This window comes from Vombatus ursinus, unplaced genomic scaffold (assembly GCF_900497805.2).
Source record: "Vombatus ursinus unplaced genomic scaffold, bare-nosed wombat genome assembly UNPS02005659.1, whole genome shotgun sequence".
In the NCBI taxonomy this organism is placed as follows: Eukaryota; Metazoa; Chordata; class Mammalia; order Diprotodontia; family Vombatidae; genus Vombatus; species Vombatus ursinus.
The window spans coordinates 21,366,212-21,389,304 of record NW_020945437.1 but is presented as its reverse complement, the minus strand read 5'-3'; the positions used below and the strand labels follow the sequence as shown (position 1 = coordinate 21,389,304).

The 23,093-nt window shown below is 36.3% G+C and overlaps 1 protein-coding gene across 2 annotated transcripts in view; it reads left to right on the top strand.

Annotated features, from left to right (window-relative positions):
• UVRAG (UV radiation resistance associated) overlaps positions 1–23,093 on the top strand; it is a 463,865-nt gene that overhangs the window by 400,223 nt on the left and 40,549 nt on the right. For both annotated transcript variants that reach the window (XM_027848208.1, XM_027848210.1), the window contains one exon: positions 700–791. In XM_027848208.1, the coding sequence (XP_027704009.1) occupies positions 700–791 (92 nt within the window). The remainder of the gene's footprint in view (positions 1–699; positions 792–23,093) is intronic.

Below are 23,093 nucleotides of genomic sequence, written 5' to 3'. Positions count from 1 at the left end.
AAAAAGAAATTGAAAAAGCCGTTGATGAACTCCCTAGGAAAAAATCTCCAGGGCCAGATGGATTTACAAGTGAATTCTATCAAACATTCAAAGAATAATTAATTCCAATACTATATAGACTATTTGGGAAAATAGGCAAATAAGGAGTCTTACCAAATTCTTTTATGATACAAATATGGTGCTGATGCCTAAATTGGGAAGAATCAAAACAGAGAAAGAAAATTATAGACCAATTTCCCTAATGAATATAGATGCAAAAATTTTAAATAAAATATTAGCAAATAGATTACAGCAGCTTATCACAAGAATAATGCACTATGACCAGGTAGGATTTATAGCAGGAATGCAGGGCTGATTCAACATTAGGAAAACTATTAGCATAATTGATCATAACAACAACAAAACTAACAGAAAACACGTGATCATCTCAATAGATGCATACTGGCAGCCATTGTGAAGGGAGAGGAGTACAAGGCAGATGGTGAGTGACTGGTTCTTCTAAATGTCATGGCAGGACCTACGGGAATTCTAAGAGACTGGTTGATTATAAAGGGCTAAGGTATTTTGGAGAAGTACCCTCTAGTTCTTCATCCAGGTCATCTCTAAATGAGTGTATCCATAAATGAATTAATGACTGTTCTGAATGCTTACCCATTTCATGTTTGTGTTGTTTTTGCTTTTTTCTTTCTCTTTTTGCAGCTGAGATATCAACATGGGCTAGGGACTCCTGATTTAAGACAGACTCTTCCTAACCTGAAAAATTTCATGGAGCATGGGCTGATGGTCAGATGGTAAGTCCTTTGATTTGAGTTGTAAAATAGCCAGTTATAACACCATGGGCAATGTTTCTGAGAAGCTCTCCACCTTGTTGTGTCAGAAATTAGAGAATCCTAGAATTTCAAAATTAGAAATACCCAAGCAAGAATACTCACGCAACATCCTGAAAAGTGATCTAGCAATAGGAAACACATCACCTTATGAAGCAGTTCATTCTACTTTTGCATAGTTTTAATTGTTAGAAAATTCTTTTGTGTATTTGAATTGAAATCTGTGTCTACAACATTCACTCATTGTTTCTAGCTGTGCCCTCTGTGGCCAGGTAAAGGGAATTTAATGTCTTTTCTATATGACAGCCCTCCAAGTGCTTGTTGCTTATCTGCCTCCCCTTCCTCTCTTTTCTCCCACCACCCCCTCAACCATGCTAAACATGCCCACTTAATATAACTGATCCTGATATGACTTGATTTTCAACTCCTTTTATTTCCTGGGCACTCTTCTTTGTACTGACTTTAGGTTGTATACTTCTTAAAATATGCTATTCAGAACTGAGCATGATACCTCACCCAGGGCAGAGTACAAAAGAGCTCTCAGCTCCTTCGTTCTGGATACTACACCATTTTTAATAGTGCCCAGGGCCAGTTAGCTTTCTTGGCTGCCTGGTCAGACTTGTCAAACTCATATCAAACTTGTAGAGTCTACTGCAAGACTGTTCCTTACTCCTACTGCTCTATAACCATGTTTACCCCATCTCATACCTTTATTGTGGACTTATTAACCTAAGTATAAGACTTCAAATTTATCCCCTTAATATCTCTTGAGGTCAAAAATTGTGATTGATTTGTAGGTTTGCTTTCATAGTAAGAAGTTTGAAGAAAAAAAAAAGACAGATATGCTTCTCATTCTTAAGAAAATAAATTTGAATTTGATAACTCGAAAGTTAATTTTTAAAAGTATTGGGAATTCTATTGCAATTATGTATTGTATCATAGCAACAAGAAAGAAATGATCTGTGAGACCTTTGGCCAATAACTCTTTGTTGCTAGGCTTTGGTAAAATGGGAGGTGGGGGCAGAGGGCTGCACATGATAATGTGTAAAAAACTCTTCTATAGGACAGCTAGGTGGTGCAGTGGATAGAGCACCAGCCCTGAAGTCAGGGGGAATCTGAGTTCAAATCCAGCCTCAGACCAAACACTTGACACTTACTAGTTGTGTGATCCTGAGCAAGTCACTTAACCCCAGTTGCCTTAAAAAAGAAAAAAAAATAATTCTTCGGCAACACTGCATTGTGGCTGAGGAAGGGTGAGGGTTGGGAAGGTACAGGAAGTCCTAGAAAAAAGAAGTCAATGAAAAGAGTATAAAGGATAGAGATCTGCATTCTTGTCCCAGGCCTGCCACCATCTTACAGTGTAATTTTTGAATATATACAATTAACCTTTTGAGCTTTGATTTTTCTCAAATGTAAAATTGAGGTAATAGTACCTCCCTGGCCTGAGTGGATTATTATCATGCTCAAATGTTATAAAATATTTGAAAATAGTAAAATACTGTCCATAGATGAGGCACAAATGCAGTCTGATTTTCTCTGAGATACAGTGACAAGTCAAGTAGATAAAAGGGAAGCATTTATTTTTTCTTTCTAATCTATACATCAATACATTAAAATCAGATAGGAACTAGACTTTAATCTGGTTAGAATCACATTCAAGAGCATTGTGGACCACAGCTGGTTTACATCTGTACAGTGAATACCCTCACTGATGAAATTGAAGGTCTACTGGAGTAGCCAAAAAGTAGCTCTATATTCAAGATTCTAACTTGTGAATCTTTTTTTTACCATTCTAAATAATATTTTTCCCAATTATATGTAAAAACAATTTTTAGCATTCCTTTTTTAAAATTTTGAGTTTCAAGTTTTCTCATTACCTTCCTCTGCTCCCCTCTCCCTGAGATGATAAGCAATTTGATATAGTTTATACATGTGCAATCATGCAAAACACATTTCCATCTTAATCATGTTGTAGAAGTGAACACAGACCCTCCCCCCTGAAAAAAAGTGAAAAATAATAGTATGCTTTGATCTGCATTCAGACTCCCATCAGTTCTTTCTCTGGAAGTGGATAGCATTTTTCATCATGAGTACTTTGGAACTGTCTTGGAACATTGTATTGCTGAGAAGAGCTAAGTCAATCACAGTTGATCATCCTTACAATATTGCTGTTACTTGTGTACAATGTTCTCCTGGTTTTGCTTACTTCATTTTGCATCAGTTCATATAAGTCTTTCCAAGTTTTTTTGAAAGCATCCTCATTGTTTGTTATAGCACAATAATATTCCATTACAGTCATATACCACAACTTGTTCAGCCATTCCCCAATTGATGGGTATTCCTTCAGTGTCCAATTCTTTACTACCACAAAAGGAGTTACTATAAAAGGTTTTGTACAAATAGGTCCTTCCCCTTCTTTTTTTTTTTTAATGTCTTTGAGATACAGACCTAGTAGTGGTATTGCTGAATCAAAAGGTATGCACAGTTTTATAGCTCTTTGGGCATAGTATCAATTTGCTCTCCAGAATGATGGGTTAGTTCACAACTCCACCAAAAGTGCATTAGTGTCCCAATTTCTCCACATTCCCTCCAACATATATCATTTTCCTTTACAATCTGACAGGTATGAGGTGGTACCTCAGAGTTGTTTTAATTTGCATTTCTAATCAATAGTGATTTAGAACATTTTTTCTTATGACTATAGCTTTGATTTCTTTATCTAAAAACTGCTTTTTTATGTCCTTTGATCATTTATCACTTGGAGAATGACTTGTATTCTTAAATTTTTGATTCAGTTCTCCACATATTTGAGAAAAGAGGCATTTATCTGAGACACTTAATATAAAAATTGTTCCCCAGCTTTCTGCTTTCCTTCAAATCTTAGTTGCATTAGTTTTGTTTTGCCAAAGCTTTTTAATTTAATATAATCAAAATTATCCATTTTACATCTCGTAATGCTCTCTGTCTCTTGTTTAGTCATAAATTCTTCTCCAAAATGGTGCTATAAATATCTTTGTGTATATGGTGCCTTTCTTATTGCCATTGGCCTCCTTGGGATATATACCTAGCAATGAAATCTCTAGGCCAGCGTGTATAGGCATTTTATGTACTTTCTTCTATAATTCCAGATTGTCTTCCAGAAAGGTTGGACCTATCAGCAGTATATGACTAAGTCCATCTTTCCACAGCCTCACTAACAACAACTCTTCCCTTCTTTTGTCATCTGACATTTTACTGAGTTTAAAGTGAAATGTCAGAGTTGTTTTGATTTATGTTTCTCTAGTGATTTGGACCTTCCTTTTATATGGTTGTTACTATTCATTTCTTTTGAAAATTCTTCCTGTCTTTGACCACTTACTAGTTGAAGAATGGCTTTTGGTCCTATGTGTTTCTATTAGTTGTCTAAGTATCTTGGATATAAGAGATATTTGATACAAAGATTTCTTTTTTCTGATCAACTGTTTACTTTCTTATCCTGCTTACAAAATTATCACTTTCTGCAGATGGTGTACCTAGAGAATCCAAGAGAGCCAACTAAAAAGTTAATTGAAATAAATAGTAACTTTAGTAAAATTGCAGAAAATAAACTGAATCCACACAAATCAGCAACATTTCCGTAGAATACCAGTAAAATTCCGCAGGATGAAACAGAGATATTCCATTTAAAATAACAACGGAATTTATGAAATACTTGGGAGTCTGCCTATTAAGATGCACCCAGGAAATGAATCTAGTTATAAACACCGTGCAGAAATGAAGACAGATTAAATTAAATAGAGAAACATTAGTTCTTTATAGTTATGTCAATCTAATATAATAATGAAACTATAACCTAAATTAATTTACTTATTCTGTGCCAAAATATTGCCAAGCAATATTTCATAGAGCTAAAAAAAAAAGTTCACAATTCATGTGGAGGAAAAAAAGGGCGAAAATCTCAAGGGCAATGATGAAAAGAAGAGGGAAGCAAAGGGAAAATCTGAAACAGTACTAGAAAGCAATAATCATTAAAACAATTTGCAATTATGTCCAAAGGTCTATAAAGCCATGCATACCTTTTGACCAAGCAATACCACTCCTCGGTCTGTTTCCCAAAAAGATAAAAAATGAAAATGAAAAGAATCTATATGTACAAAAATATTTATAGCAGCTCTTAATGGTGGTCAAGAATTGGAAATTGAGGGGATGCCCCCATCAATTGAGGAATGGCTGAACAAGTTGTGATATATAAATGTAATGGAATACTATTGTGCTGTAAGAAATGATGAGCAGGTAGACTTCAGAAAAACCTGGAAAGATTCATATGGACTGATGCTGAGTGAAGTGAGCAGAACCAGGAGAACATGGTACACAGTAACAGCCATGTTGTGTGATGACTGATTTTGATAAACTTAGCCCTTCTCAGCAATGCAGAGATCTAAGACATCTCCAAAAGTCTCATGATGGAAAATGCTATCCATATCCAAAGAAAGAACTATGGATTTTGAATGCAGATTGACGCATACTATTTGCTCTTTGTTTTTCTTCTGTTTTGTTTTTTTTTCCTCTTTCTTGTGGTTCCTTCTATTGGTTCTAATTCTTTCTTACAACATGACTAATGTGAAAATATGTTTAATAGGAATGTATATGTATAGCCTATATCACATTGTGTGCTGTGCTGTCTTAGGGAGGTAGGTGGGAAGGGAGGGGGAGAAAAATTTAAAACTTACATGCTTATGAAAGTGATTGTTGATGAATCAAAATAAATTAATAGTAAAACACTTTGGTACTGGTTAAAAAATAGATTGGTCAGTGGAACAGACTAGAAATACAGCATACAAAAGCAAATAAACACAGGAATTTGATAAATCCAAAGACCTCAGTTACCAGGGAAAGATTCATTAATTGCCAGATGCTTTCGGGACAACTGTGTGGTACAAATTATATCACCTCCCTATGCTATATATCAAAATAAGTTCTTAATGAGTACCCAACCCAGATATAAATGGGCACATCATAAACAAAATAGAGAAACAAGTAAGAAATTACTTTTCAGATCTATGGATAGGGAAGAGTTCATGACCAAACTAGAGATAGATGGGATCACAAAAGATAATTGAACAGTTTTGATCACATAAACTGAAAAAGTTTTCACATAAACAAATCTAAGAGTTACGATTGAAAGGGAAATTTAACTGGGGAAAAAAAATCTTTGCAGCAACTTTCTCGAGTAAAGATCTTATTTCCCAGAAACACAAGCTTTCAATGTTCATAAGAAAAAAAAATGCTTCAGGTCACTAATAATTAGAGCAAAATTAAAACAACCCTGAGGTTCCACCTTAAAAAGTAAAATGACAAATGTTGGAATGGCAGCTAGAATATAGTCACAGTGTTGCATTGTTAGTAAAGTTGTCTAGCTACTCTGAAAAACAGTTTGGAACTATGTTCAACAAATTAATAAACTGTGCATGCCCTTTCACCCAGTGATACCACTACTAGGCCTAAAAAGGTTTTATGTGTACAAAAGTATAACAGTTTTGTCTTTGGTTTTGGTTTTGTTTTTTTTTTTCATAATGGCAAAGAGCTGGAGACTAAAGGGTTGCCCGTCAGCTAGGGAGTTGTTGAACCAATTATGATATATGAATGTAATGGAATGCTATTATGCTATAAGAAATGAAGAGATTAGAAGACTGGTGCAGAATATGAAGTGAGCAAAACAAGGTCAACTTATACTATAAAATTAATATTATAAAAAGTAACAATTCTGAAAAACTCTGATCAAGGAAATGAACCATGATTATAGAGGATTGATTAAAAAAGAATTCTTCTCACCTCATGACAGAAAAATAATTAATAAATTTGTAGAATGAGAAACATACTTTAGGATGTGGCCAACATGGAAATTTGTTTTGACTGTGTTTGTATAATACGGGAGTTCTTCCTTCTTTCCTCCCTTTTTTTCTCCTCTCCACTTCTTTCTTTTTTTTTCCTTCTTTCTTTTCACTGTGTGAAAGGAAGTGGGAGGGGAAAAATAAATGCTTCATAATGGAAAAAAAAATTACTTTAAAATGGAGGGAATTCACCCCTTAGCTATAGGTATGAAAGGTAAATGATCTGCTTCTAGTGCTTTGTTGTGGTTGTTCTTTTAATGTTATGATCTTACGTATTCAGATCACATATCCTTTTTTAATTTATTGTGATGAATGATGTAAGATATTGGTCTAAACCTCATTTCTGCCAAAGAAAGCAGCTCTTCCGATATATTTTAGCATTGATGAAGGTCTGTCCTCCCCCATATGCCACGTTTAATGCCATGGTCCATGTTAATAGCTTGAGTTACCAGTTCCCTTAGATAAGTTGGCTAGTTGGGCTTCAGGCAGCGTGGTAGAGTGGAAGAAGGACTAGAATTTAAGTCTAAAGACCTGGGTTCATAACCTAACTCTTTAAATTGCTACTATTGCATTCCCAATATGCTTTGCCTATTATGGACACTTATTAAATGCTTCTTGACTTTGTTTAGGAAGGAACTAATGGAGTTTATTTCTTCATGCCAGTTATAAGGTGTAAAGTGTGGTGTAGTAGAAAGAATATTGAACTGAGTGAGTGTTTGAGAGAGCTGCGTTGTAGCCTCAGCTCTCCTACCAGTTGTGTGACCTCAGGCCAGTCACTTCCCTTCTCTGGCCTTTAGTTTCCTCCTCTATAAAATCAGTGCATTGCATCTGACGCCTTTACTCCATGTACTTCACTACTGCCTTATTTCACGTGCTCATCACCTTTCACTTTAATTATTAAAATAGCATCTTAATTGGTCTCCCTCTCTCAGATATTTCACTATTCTGTTTCATCCTAAATGCTGCTACAAAGTGATTTTCCTTAAGGACAGAACTGGCCATGCATTCCCTTCCTCAGTCAACTCCAGGAACTTCCTGTTACCTCTAGGATTAAATATTAGCTCCTCTGTTTAGCTTTTAAAACCTTTCAAAACCTGGCTCCACCTATCTTTCCAGCCTCCTTGGATATTCCTCCATGTCCCATATTCTTCAGTCTAGCTAAGCTGGCATCTCTGATCTTCATACACAGCTCTTCACCTCATGACTTTGTGCTGGCTGTCCCCTAGAACTGGAATGCACACACTCCTTACCTCTGCCTCAGAAAGTCCCTCTTCCTTTAAGACACAGCTCTGGCACCATCTTCTGCATGAAGTTATTCTTCACTGCTGGTGCTCTCCCTTCTCTCTAGCTACTTTGTCTATATTTATATTCATCTACTTCATGTCTATGCTATATATATGTGGCAAGATAGAGATCAGGTCTCCCACCGCATCCAGGGCCATCTCCAGTAGTCCTGATCTATATCTTGCCATTGGACCCAGATAGCTCTGGAGGAGGAAGTGAGTCTGGTGACTTTGCATGACCCTCCCTCACTTAAATCCAATTCACTTGCATGTCATGCATTTTTTTCATTCATTGTGCTTGTAACACTAACACTCAGCACAGTGCTTGGCTCATAGCAGGCCTTTAATAAATGCTTGTAGTTTAATTGATTAACCTGATGATCTTTAAGATGCCTTCTAGCCCCAAAGTCCTGGGGTACGTGGTACCATTTTAGTAATATCAATGGTGGCTGACATTTATACAGAATTTTAAAGTTAGTAAAGCTTATTTTACATATATTATCTCATGTGATCTAGCTGCAGAGAGAGAGAGATTATTTACCAGCACAATTTTGCACTGTAAGTCTTAGAGGATGATATTGGTAAGCAGGGTTTTCCCATAGCCCCTCCATCATTTATCATTTTCCTTTTTTGTCATCTTTGTCAATATGATGGGTGTGAGGTAGAACTTCAGAGTTACTTTAATTTGCATTTTTCTACTTATTAGTCATTTGGAAGATTTTTTTCATATAGCTATTGATAGCTTGATATCTCCTTTGAAAACTACCTTTTCACAAATTTGAGTAAGTTCCTTAAGTATCTTAAATATAAGACCTTTGTCAAAGAAACTGGTAGTGAAGATTTTTTTCTCCATCTACATTTTTCCCTTCTAATTTTAACTGCATTGATTTTGTTTTCAAAATGTATTTAATTTTAAATAAGGAAAATTATCCACTTTGTCTTTTGTGTTCCTCTATATACCTTCTGTGGTAATAAATTCTTCTATTATCCACAGATCTGAAGGGTAAATTTTTTCTTCCTTCTAATTCTTTTCTTTTTATCTTTAGTATTAGCATGTTTATCTTTTTTTATTTTAATTTATTTATTTAATTTTTGTTTTCAGCATTTACTTCCATAAGCTTTTGAGTTTTAAATTTTTCTCCTCCTCCTTTCCCACCTCCCTCCCTAAGACAGCACAGCACGCAATGTGATATAGGCTATACGTACACATTCCTATTAAACATATTTTCACAGTAGTCATGTTGTAAAGAATTAGAACCAATGGGAGGAACCATGAGAAAGAAAAAGCAAAGCAACAACAAAATAAAAAAAAAAGAGCAAATAGTCTGCTTTGATCTGCATTCGGACTCATAGTTCTTTCTGTGGATGTGGATAGCATTTTCCATCACAAGTCTTTTGGAGTTGTCTTAGATCCTTGCATTGCTGAGAAGAGCCAAGTCTATGAAAGTTAGTCATGGCACAGTGTGGCTGTTACTATGTACCATGTTCTCCTGGTTCTGCTCACTTCACTCAGCATCAGTCCATACAAATCTTTCCAGGTTTTTCTGAAGTCTACCAGCTCATCATTTCTTATAGCACATTATAGTTCTTTATAGTATTCCATTACATTCATATACCACGTGTTCAACCAATTCTCAATTGATGGGCATCCCCTCAATTTCCAATTCTTGGTCACCACAAAAAGAGCAGCATGTTTTTAGCTCTAAATTTTTTTATCAATTTATCCTTCTTGCTTCCCAATTCCCATTAAGTAATTTTTTTTAATTGAGTCCTAAATATGTAACTTCGTAGTCTGGCAAAACAAATTCCCATAGTAACCATGTACAAAAATATATGTCTCTTTCTACATTTTAAATTCATCACTTTTCTGTCAAGAGGTCAATGGCATGTTTTATCTTCATTCTTTTTGACTTGTGGTTTTTCATTGTGTTAATGAAAAGTCCTAAGCTCTTTCAGAGTTGTTTTTCTTTATAATGCTATTGTTATATGAATCATTCTAATTCTGCCCATTTGGCCTTATATTAGTTCATAGAAATCTTCCCAATTTCCTCTAAAATTGCCCCATTTCATCATTTTTTACAGTACAATAATATACTACCATGTATGCTGATATAATTACCATAATTTATTTAGCCATTCCCAGTAGGTTGGATGCCACCCTTAGCTTCCCACTTTTGGACACCACGAAAAGAGCCATTATAATTATTTTCCTACATATAGATCCTTTCCTTCTTTCTTTGATTTATCTGAATAGGCTTAGTAGTAGTATAGCAGGAATAAAAGGTTTGTACATTTTAGTAACTCTTTGGGTATAGTGCCAAATTGCTTTCCAAAATGTCTAGACCATTTCAGAGCTCTGCCAATAGTGCAGTAGTGTATCTTTTTCCACTGCCCTTCCAACATTTGCCATTTTCTTCTTTTGTCATCTTTGCCCATCTGATAAGTGTGAGGTAGAACCTCAAAGTTTCTTTAATTTGCATTTCTTTAATTATTAGTGATGTAGAGAATTAGGAAGGGAAATTATTCATTGCTTCTCTAATTGGATGGTGCTGTCACTTTATTTCAAAGTCACGTGTTCAGTTGGAGTTTACCTTGGTATTATTGTTGTTCATTCATGTTGCACTCTTTGTGACCCCATTTGGGATTTTCTTGGCAAAGATACTGGAGTGACTTGTCCAGGTTCACACAGCTAGTAAGTGTTTGAAGCTGGATTTTAACTCAAGGAGATGAGTCTTCCTGACTCCAGGCCCAGCACCCTATCCACTGTGCCTCCTACCTGCCCTTACCTTGGTAAATGACGTTAAGATATTGATCTGTACCTCATTTCTTCCAGACTGCTTTCTACTTTTTACGGCAATTTTTGTCAAATATGAGTTCTTGCCCCAGTTAAAGGGAGGGAACCCTGAGTTTATTGAATACTATGCTCTAATGTTTGTTTGTTACTATAAACTGTAATCTAATCTGTCCCACTGACTGAAATGTCTTATTTTTAGCCAATAACAAATTGTTTTGAGAATTACTGCTTTATACTATAATTTGAAATCTGACTCTGCTAGTCCTTCTTTTCTACATTTTTTCATTACTTCCATTGAGACTCTGGATTTTTTTCTTCCAGAATTTAACTCTATAAAATAAGCCTTTGGTTATTAAGGATGGCACTGAATAAGTAAATTAGCTTTGATAATATTGTTACATTGTGTTTTATCAGTATGGCCTACCCATGAGAAATTATTTACATCTTTATTTCTATAAAGAATATTTTGTAGTTGCATTCAAATCATTACTGGTGTTTCATGGAAGATAGATTCCCAGATATTTTAGACATTCCATAGTTATTTTGATAGTAATTTCTCTATCTCTTCCTACTCATCTGTATAATCTGAGTCATCAGTTTTGTTGATACATAACTGGGCAAAATAGTTTCTGATAGTATCTTTTATTTCCTCTTTACCTGTTGTGAATTCTCCTTTTTTATTTTTATATAATCAATTTAATTTTATTCTCTTTTTAAAGTAAGATTACCTTTTCATCTATTTTATTAGTTTTTTTTAAACGGCTCTTAATTATAATTATCAATTCAATAGTTTGTTGGGGGTTTTTTGTTTCAGTTTTTGGTTTTGGTTTCAATTTTGTTAATCTCTTTAAATTTCAGATTTTCTACTTTGGTGTTTAGTGGGGGTGGAGTTGATATGTTGGTTTTCTAGTTTGTTGTTTTTAGTTGTATGTCCAATTCATTGGTTTGTTCTCTCTTTTGTTGATGAAATAATTTAGAGATATAAATGTTCTCTAAAGTTAAATGTTTTAGTATGTTGTCTCATAATTTTTTCTCATTATTTTCTGAATTGTTCTTTGACCTATCAATTCTTTAGGATTAAGTTATCTTGTCTCATTAATTTTTAATCATTTCTCCAGAGGACCTTTATTGTATATGATTTTTATTGCTTCATGATCATTGAAGAACATGTTTCACAATTATGCTTTTCTGCATTTCCTGTGAAGTTTTTATTACCAACACATGGTCAATTTTTGTAAAAGTGCCATGCATGACTGAGAAATGGGGAAATTCCTTTATATTGCCATTCAGTAATTGCAAGTGATCTATCATCTCTTAATTTTTATGAAGTTCTGTTCAGGTCTATAATATCTTTCTCCTTTATCTTTTTGTTTGATTTTTCTAAGTCTGAAAGGGGTACATTAAGATCCCCTCCTACTATAGTTTTACTATCTTATTTTCTGTATAATTTGACAAACTTTTCCTTTAAGTATTGATGTGAGATGTTAAGCATCTCATGCATATATATTAAGCATTAATATTGATTCATTATCTATGTTGTCTGTGTTGAAGCATAATATAGTGTCCCTTATCTCTTTTTATCATGTCTATATTTACTGTAGTTTTATCTGAAATCATGATTACTATTATGCTTTCTTAAGTTTACCTGAAACATTAAATTGTCTTCCAACCTCTCACTTTGTGCATGTAAATATTTATGTTATTTTCTTGTAAACAGCATATTGTTTTGTTCTCCTCATCCATTCTACTATCTTCTCCATTTTATGGACAAATTTATTGTATTTGTGATTGTTACTGTTAATTGTGTATTTATCTTTCTTTGTCCCCTTGTGCTTTTTGCTCTTTTATCCCTTACCACCCTCTTTACAAAGAAGAAAAGTAGTAAAAGAGGAGTTTGCCTAACATTTGTGATCTGTAAATGAACCAATGTTTTTCTACTCCATTATTCTTCTCCTCTTCCCCTTTACCCATCCCCAATCACAGGTATTACTTTTCCTTTACCTCTCCTGCTTTCCCTCTTAAACCCTCTTTTTTTGCCTCATCTCTGTTGAGTTTAATATATTTCTACACCATACTCTGTGTGTCTGTGTTCAGTCTTCTCTGTCCAGTTCAGAGGAAAGTGTTCCTGGGGTACCTTGCCCCCCCGCCCCACCTCATCCTCCGTGTGTTCATACTCTTCTTTTCATGCACCCCTACTGTGTGAAGTAGTGAGTTCCCAACCCTTCTTCCACTTTATCTTGTCTGTATTGTCCCCTTCCATTTCTCTCCTTTCCCAAGTCTGTCAAAACAATAAAACCTTCCCTAGACACCCTACCTCAAATATTTAACTTGATCTATGATCCTTGAGGACATTCATATTTTGAGAAGACCTTGTTTCTTCTACATCCTCATGGAGTCCGTTCCAGTTGATCAAATATATACACTTCTCTATGTTTCTCTCGACTTCTACATTTCTGTTTCACAGTATGTACTCAGTCTGACCTTTTCATCAGTAATCTTTAGAAATTCTCTATTTCATCAAATTTCTGTTCCATCTATAAGATTTTGTTTTGTTTTGTTTTTGACGAGGCAGTTAGGGTTAAGTGACTTGCCCAGGGTCACATAGCTAGTAAATGTCAAGTGTCTGAGCTGCCAAGGCTTATGGTAACCTCACCATAGTTCCTTTCTATTTGAACTGTTTCTTTTGGCTCTTTGACCTGAAATCACTAGATTTGGGCTATGGCATTCCAAAGGTTTTTCATTGTAGAGTTTCTTTCATGAGGTGACTAGTGGATTCTATTTTTACATCACTCTTTGGTTCTAAGAGATTTGAGCAATTTCCCTTTATGATTTCCTCAAATATAGTATCTGAGCTTTTCATGGTCCTAATTTTCAGATCGTCTGAAAATTCTTAGGTTATCTTTCCTTCATTTCTTTTCCAGGTTGTTTTTTTTTTTTTAATTCCTTACATTTTCTTTCTGTTTTTTTTTTTAATCTCGAGGTTGTGTTTTAATGTTTCTTGTCTTTGGTCCATTCAGATTTTTGGATCAGCTAGTCTATCATCTGTTCTAAGGTTCTTCTTAGTCTTTCCATTTTGTATCTCATGTCATTTTTTCCAGAAACTCTTGTAGTCCTTATGACCACAACATAATACAGAAGACGTTTCCCCATCAGGGCTTCCTGTGCCATTGAAATAACAGTTCCATTCAAAAACCATGGCTACTCACCCATACTTAGCGAGAGTACTCCTGATGCATTTACTCTCCTCAAGCAGGAATCCCATATTGCAGTACTTAGCATAAATATTTGAAAAAAGACCACTGTGGTTAGAATTGTATCATATGTACCAGCATCATCTGCAGAGAATGACAATGCAAGAATGACATTTTACAAAAGCCTCAAGACCCTCTAAATTAAATCAATGTAGACTGTGGAATTCAGTGGCTTCATTGTAAAGGTGGAAATAAGGAAAGATGGGGAGAAACATATTGGAAAGTAGACGTCAGGGAAAAGGAAGGAAAGAAGCCTAAGATTTGTAGAACAAACAGAAGTCTCACACCTTTACTTGATGATTATCATTACTGGTAGTTCAGTCAATCAATAAGCATTTATTAAGCACTTGCCAGGCGCCGCGCTAGGAATTTTTGTTAGAGACAAAAATAAAGCAGTGTCTGTCCTCAAGGAGCTTACATTCTAAAGAGAGACAACATGCGTTTGCATGTATGCGTATACAAAACATATGCAAAGCAGATACAAAATAACCTTTGAAGATAAGGCACTAGGAGCTAAAGGAACCAAAAAAAGCCTGTTGGAGAAACCGGGGATTCCAAAAGATGGAAAAAAGGGGAAATAACTTATCAGACACATGATAGACATTGCAAAGGCACAAAGATGGATGACATATTGTCATGTTTGAGGAGTAGCAAGTAGCCCAGTATGTTTGCTTCAGAGAATGACTAGAGAGATGAGAAGGGGCCAAGTTATGAAGGGCTTTAATTGATGAACAGAGGAGTTTATATCTGATCATAGAGATCAAAGGGAATCATTTAATTTTTATTAAGTGGGAAGTAGTGGGGCGGGGAGGGGGTCGGTGTGACATGGACTTCAGGAAAATCACTTTGGACTTAAGGCAGGATTCCCAAAGGAAACTATTGCAGTAGTCCAAGTAAGAGATGATGAGGACGTGAATTAGGGTAGTGGTTGTATCAATGGGGAGAAGATGTAGAAATAGAAATAAGATTTGACAACTGATTAGATAAGTAAGGTGAATAAGAGCAAGGAATTAAGAACGAGAACCAGAGAGAGGAATATTCCAATTGTAGTTGAAATCAGATTAAGTTGGCAGAAATAAATTTATCACCCTACTATATGAGCAAGGCTTTGTTTTCAGTTCCACTGGGAATATGAAGAAGGATAAGGCACAATGCCCTTCTTCAAGGACTTTATAATCTCTTTGGGGAAAATGGGCACAAATTCTTAGAAAATTATTTAACAATGCAAGAATTCAATAATAATACAAGATAATCTTAAAAGAGTGCAAGACAGAACATAACTGATTTGCTGTAGACCACAGGAGTTCATGGAACAGAAGCATTAGAGTATAATGAACTTCAATTTGGAGAATAAATAGTTTGAATCCCAGTTCCTTACTTACAAGTCATATGATGATAGATGGATCTCTTTACTTCTCTGAGCTACAATTGACTTACCAGTAAAATTAGTATAATAGTACTAGCATTATCTACCTTGGTGGATTGTTGTGAGTAAAGGGCTTTATACTAATAGCTAGCATTTATATAATGCTTTAAAGTCTACAAAACACTTTACAAACATTATCTCAATTGATCATCACAACAGGCCCAAGAAGATAGGTGCTATTATTATATTTATTTTATAGATAAGGAAGCTGAGGCTGAGAGAAATTAAGTGACTTGCCCAGGCCTTCCTGACTCTATAAAGCAATTTAAAATGTGTTGTAATTGATATTAATAAAGGAGAACCTCTACCATTGTCCTGCTTTAATGTGGCATAGTGCGTAGAGCACTAGACATGGAGTCAGGAAGGTCTGCGTTCAAATCCTGCCTCACACATTTACTAGCTGTGTGACCCTAGGCAAGTCAGTTGACCTTTCTCAACTTCAGTTTCCTCATTTATAAAATGGAGATAATAATAGCACCTACCTTGTGAGGGTCAAATGAGATAACATTACGTATTAACACTTCACAAACATTAAAGCACTTTATAAATGCTAACATTTTTTTTAAAGGAGGAGAATGAATGGAGGTACTTTTACAACTGTAGCTAGGAGGAGAACCCTTACCAAAAGATAGAGACGATTATAAAAGATGAAAAATTTTGATGAAATGAAATGAAAAGATTTTTGCACACAAACACATATATACACACAATGTAACTAAAATAAGAAGGGAAATTGTCAAGTGGGGGAAAAGTCTTTAATAAGGATCTGAATTAACAAATATATAAGAGCAAGAGCCATTCTCCAGTAGAAAAGTAGTCAGAAGAAGATTTGTAGATATTAACAGCTATATATAAGAGTGCTCCAAAACATTACTAATACGGAAAATTCCCATCAAAAAAAAACCCTCTAATGTTGCATTTCCAACCCAGAAAATTGGCAGAGATGGAAAATAGTGTCAGAGGGGTAATAGAAAGAAAGGAAATACATTATTGGTAGAACTGTTAATTGTTCCATTCCAAGAATCAGTTTGTACTTATACTTTAGGAAAGGGAGAAAAAAGATGACTGTAATCTCCATATTCATTGGCTTTGCTGCCACTTAGGAGCAAAGATAGAAAGAAAAGTCCCATAGATACCAAAATATTCACAGTGGCACTTTATTTGTAATAGCAAATAATTTAAAATAAAGTAAATGTCTATCTCTGGGGAATGACTAAACAAATCATAATATATTCATGTAATAAAATTATTTCTGAACCATAAGAAAGAATTTAGAAAATTCTATGCCATACGAAGAATTCAGAGAAACATGGGACAATTTATGAACTAATGCAGAGTGAAGTAAACAGGAATGACTAAATCAACATAAATAGAAAGAAAAAAAAAAAACAACAAAAATGAAAGTGAGCTTTGTGTAATTCTGAATACCAAGCTTAGCCCCTAGATGATAACTAAGAAAGTGTACCTCTCTCCTTGCATTGGAGAAAGGAAAAACTAAGAGTGTGGACCATTGAACAAGTTGTCAGACATGTTTGATGCACTGTGTGGTTTTTCTAAACCATTTCTTTTTCTTTTTATTCTTTGTTACAAGAAAAGGCTTGATGAGTAGGGGAGAGAGATATTCAGAAATGAATGTCATCTAAAACCAAAAGGTAACGTTTAAGAAATGTTTTACAAGATGTAGAGATGGAGGAAGAGGGGGAGGGGGAGGAGCATGAGCCAAGGCACAAAAGCAGTAAAGCACAAAGTCTGTTCAGAGGATGGTAAAAATGGGTCTGGTGACAGCACAGGGTTTGTCTTGGGAAACATCATATACGGAGGAGTCGAGAGATGAAATGACTTTTCAAGGTGGATTCAAAGTGAACTTGTAGCATATAGTGAATCCTGGAACCAGGTTCCTGTCCCTCCTGGATGGTTGACTCCTTAGGCTGTCAATTAAATATTTGTTTAGTATTCGAAAATATTGTTCCTAGCACAAGGCCTGGCACATGGTAGCTGCTTAATCAATGTTTGTTGGACATTTATTGACTGACCGATTTCAGTCCCTACATGCACCATTCATTTGCTAAGCAGTGTTTTTCCTGTGGCCTTCCCCATCATTAAAAGTGGGTGAAGGATAAGTAACTTCTTCCCAGAGCTCTCACCCAGGAGAGCTAATAAAATAGTTCTCAGGAAAATCCCCAGCACAGCTTACCATGGGAAGCATGCATAAGAGGCCTGAGTCAGGCCCGTTGAAGCAATAACATGGGGAGGTTACAACCTCCAGTGCGGCAGGAACTAGCATGTCTGGCACCCACCCGCAAAGCAGAGAAGTTCCAGGAGTGTCAGAGGATCAAGGAGTACCCTGAGCCTGGGAACCTCAGGAGCAAAGGGTAAAAAAACTCACTCCCCCCAGGGAGGATTTTATTTCTCTGTAAAACAAAACACTTTCATTTCCTGTGTGGTTGTCACCATTCATAAATTGGGCCCCAAGAGGCAAACTGCTACACGTTCTTTGCATATGAAGTAGGCCAAGTCTGCTGCCTGTCTGTATAGTCATTGAATTCCTCCCTTCAGCAGACCTCAGAATTGTATCATGATATTGATTTACTTAAAAGAAATGAAAAAGATGATGATAAGTCCCTTTACTCTCGTACTTTAAAATTTACAAAGGGTTTTCCTCACAACCTTTTAAGCCAGATAGTGCAAGGATTATGATTGTTCAAACTATTGTAGTAGCCTTCTAATTGATCTTCCTGCTTCCTTTCTTTCCCTTTTTCGTTCTGTCTTCCACACAGCTGCCAAAATAATCTTAGTGAAGCACAGGTCTAACCATGTCACTGCACTCTCAGGAAGCTTTAGTGACTTCTTGTTGCCTCCAAGATAAAATATAAATTCCTTAGCTTATCCTTTCAAGTTCTTCGTAGGCTGGTTCCAACCCACTTTTCCAGGATCATCGTACGTCATTTCCCCTCACAAAAGTGTCCTTTTGTTGTTCTTAGGACTTGACATTTCATTTTCCATGTCCATGCACAGGCTGGATGCGTGCCTGGGATGCACACTCTCTTCATCAATCCCTCTTGGAATTCTTAGCATCCTTCAAGGTTCATCTTAGGTTTCACCCACATGAGGAGCTTGAACCTTTTAGGTCCCTTCCAGCTCTGGTTTCTGTGATCAGATCAAGAAGCTTTTCCTGATCTCCCTAGTTGTTTGTGCCCTTCCCCTCCTTAAATGACTTACCTGTATAAATGTTGCATCCTACTAGTAGAATGGAAATTCCTTGAGGAATTTTTTTCACATAGTAGGCATATAATAAATGCTTATTGAGTCCCCATTTTGCAAACAGGGAAGCTAAAGGCCCAGTGAGGGGAAATCAATCAATAGACATTTATTCAGACCTTGCTATATGCCAGGCACTGTGCTGAGTGCCAGAGATACCCCCAAAAAGCCAAAATAACCCAGTCGCTGCTATCCAAGAGCTCACAGTCTAATAGGGGTGACAACTTGCAAACAACTAGGTACAGATAATCTATGAACAGAATAGTTTGGCGATAATGAACAAGGGGAAGGCACTAGCATTAAGGGGAATAGGGAAAAGCTTTCTATAGGAGGTGGGATTTTAGGTGGAACTTGAAGGAAGCCGAAGAAGCCAGGAAGTGGAGATAAGAGACCTGACCAAGGTCACACAGGTAGTAAGTATAAAACCAGGATTCAAACCCAGGTTTTACTGCTCCAGAGCTAGTGTCCTCACTACACTAAGCTACCTTTATAATACTTGCCTTCATGTCACTTAGAGTCTAATAAAAGAGACAAGACACATAAACAGTGATAATACAAATTAGACAATGATTACAAAAGGAGAATTTTGTACCCTGTACTTTATGGGGGTCTATGAGTATAGAGTCACTGCCTGCGCTGTCAGATAATCTGTGGGTCGGTTTTGCTGAAATCGTTTTTTGTTTGTTTTGTTTTTATCTTTGCTAATGGCAAGTTCACCAGATTGGCAAGTGAGAAGAGATATAATAAAAATGAATGAGATATAAAAGCAAACTATATCAATAAAACTAAAACAAAGTCCTTCCGTGGAAGAAGCCGAATCTAACCAGCCTGTATTGAACTGGATGAGCACTTGTCAGGGTAGTGGTAGAAGCAATTCTTGATCAGGTATACGTTGTCTTCTTGAGTCACTTCTAGCCCTGCAATTCTGTGAGGGAGAACTCATTTCAGGAGACCTAAGTCTGAATGCCAACTTTGAGAACTCAAGGGAGGCTTCATGGAAGAGATAGCATCCGAATTGTTCCTCAAAGGAAGATAAGGATTTCAGCAGGCAGAGTTGAAAAGAGGGTAGGCTGTAGAGTAGAAAATCTCTATTCCAGTCTTGAGCAATGATGTAAGCAAAGGCATGAACTATAATGGTCAGCATGCAACTGGAGGACAGTGAGCTATCCAGAGCTTTTGCTTCAACACAGCAAGACCTGAGTAATCTTGGTGTTTTATGCCAGTCCTTTCCAAAAGGAATCTCTGTTTTGTAATCCTAAGAAACCAGCCCCAGGTGTAACAATTCAGAGTCACAACCTTGACAATTAGTTTTTGGTTTTTTTAAATATTCCAGAGCCATTTTCTTAAATAGTCTGGTACAAAGCCATCCATGTGCCACTTAAACATCTCATTTTCCTTCGTATTTACTACTTAATATAAAACGGCTGAAGACTTGAACCAACAAACACATATACAGCTGGTGCTAAAGCTGAAATATGGTCCAGGAAAAATACACGTTCAAGCTGTTGTGTGACAGATCTCAGCAAGAGTACGTTGGAACTGAACTTGAGATGATTTTCTGTGATGGTCGTGAACAGGCTAGAGGAAGAAAACCAAGCGGCTGACCCTTGGTCAGTTCCCACTTTGGGAGTCTTCAACCTCCTCTGTATGTTACATAATTTCTGCCTGTCTGCTCATTTTTTACCCTATGCTGATCCCTCGAACTGGAATAGCCTCCACACTCTCTTCTACTCATCCCTAACCTACTCATACGTCGTTGTTAAAACCCAAAGACAGTCTTTCCATGATTGTTCATCTCTGCCTTTGAGAAGCAACGTGGTGAGCCTCAGTTTTCCCATCTGTAAAAATCTATAAGAATGACAACACTTTTTCTACCTATTTGATGAGGTTATTGTAAGAAAAGCACTTCATAAACTTAGTATATGAACATGAATTGTTATTATTGATGATTGCATCTCCCGTTTTGTGGCTAGCACCATGTATTTTAATGAAAAGGTCACTGAAACTCTTCTGTTAACTTGCTGTGGAGCTTTCAGCAAATCACTTTCTCTCTTCAGTTTACTTATCTCTCCAATAGGGAAGGATTACAAAAGGATTAGCTATGTTTCTTAAAACTCTATGATTCTTTGAACGTTTCCAGATTAGGAATGGGTACCTTCTGTGCCCAGCACAGAACTGTACACAATGTTAGGTGTCCTATAAATATTTTGATTTATGAAGTATTAGAGAGATCTTAAAGATTAGTTACTCCAATGCTCTTATTTTACAGATGAGGAAACTGAGACACAGAGAGGTTGTGATTTGCCCACGATAATATAGAAAGAAAGTTAGTGGCAGAGAAGGTTTGAATTATTTTTTACTAGTATTTGTTCTTTTTTCATTAGTCTTCTTCCTCAGAATTGTCTCATTGCTAAAAGAAAGCAGAACTCCTTATCCAGTTCTCTGCGCTCATTAATCTTAGAATTATCATTTCTTAAAAAAAAAAAAAAACACTTTCTTTGAATTTTGTTATGTTGCTTAAGGTGTCATTCATTTGTTTGACAAATAATTACTAAATACCTTCTTGTTCTCTGCCCTTGTATAAGGCTATGTTTCTTCCTTAAGGAGTTTACAAGAATCATAGCACCTTCCATTTCTACACCTACAAAGTACCTTGGAAGCCCTTTGCTGAAAATAGCTCTATCAGACAGTTGGTACAAGTATTATCATTCCTACTTTATAGATGAAAAAACTGAGACACATAGAGGTGAAGTAATTTCATAGAATTAGAACTGGAAAAGACCTAAGGTCATCTAGTCCAGTCACCTCATTTTTACAGATCAGGCAACCTAGACCCAGGGAAATCAAGTGATTGACCCAAGGTCACACAGATAGAAAATGTATAAGCTAAAGATTGAACCCAGTTCTTCCCATTCCAAAATCTAGCACTTCTTCCACCATACCGCATGACCTCTAATTAGGGAGGCAGGACATAGAAACTGTATTAGAGGGGGAATGACCTTTAAGTGTAATCATGAAATTCCTTTACAGTGTTTTTTTCTCACTTCATGTTGTATAACTGAAAGCCTAAAGCCAGATTTAAACTTGTCTTCACTTAGTTGCCTGCTGTTGCCATGACAGAGGCCAACTTTGACTTGACTCCTTGTATGACTTAGAGCCCAGGTGTGTGTATATGTGTTTGTGTTTTCTAAGAGGCAGAAAGGCTTGATGTTGCGTGGAGGAAGAAAGCACTAAAAGAGAAATACCCTCAACCATTTTGCTGTGGGCTGGCTGATTTCCATTGATCTCCCTGAGTACTTAGTAGCATGACCTACAGAGAAGCACTTGGACACATGGCAGAAGAGTAAGATCACAAATTGAGTAGTAGTATCTCCTGAAACTATCCCTGTTGCCCACGTAGTCTTTTCTTGGCCTCCCTGTCCTTTGGAATGTACTTTGGATACCTTAGGGATCAATGATTCCATAAATGTGCACACTCACTTCCCTAACACTGACCACAAAAGCCCCTACACAATATAGTGGGTGATCTTCTGAAATTTCTTTGGCTGGGGGAGAAAGAGCCCCAAAGAACCTGCCTTCTGTTAACAGATCTCCTTGAACTTGGTTACACTGGTCCTTTGACAACAGAACTGAAGACCATTATTACATCTGCGTTCATGGCATTTCCAGTTTGGTAGAAACTGCCCGAGCTTAGGCATTGTTCCACAGCCATCAGGATCATGTCCACAGCTCTAGTTTCTTTGGACAGAGGCTTTAGAAGAGATTCCCTTTAGTGAATTGTGATCATCTAATGCCTTTATCAAATGGAAGGAACCTTAGAGGTCATTTAGCCTAATCTCCTACCCAGTGAATGAATTCATTCTTCTTGTGGTTCAGTTGTTTCAGTTGTATCTGACCCTTCATGACCCCATTTGGGGTTTTCTTGGCAAAGATACTGGAGTGGTTTGCCATTTCCTTCTCTAGCTCCTTTTACAGATGAGGAACTGAAGCAAACAAAGTTAAGTGACTTGCCCAGGTCACATAGCTAGTAAGCGTCTGAGGCCAGATTTAAATTTAGGAAAATGAGTCTTCTTGACTTCAAGCCCTGCACTCTGTCCGCTGCATCACCTAGCTGCCTAAATTCCCTCTACAAAATCCCTAACAATTAGTATTCCATTCTCCTGAAGCATCTCCAGTGACAGAGAGCTCACTAACATTTAATATTCATACAGCTCTCCATTTTAAAATCTTTTAAATTAGTGAGTCAATGCACCAGTTCTTTTGCGAAGCACTTTTTTTTTTTGCCTAGAAAAAAATTTTTAAATGTTAATTGGATACACTACTTACCTCATGTTAAAATCAATATTAGTGGTAGGAATACAGCCATTATTACTCATATGGATTA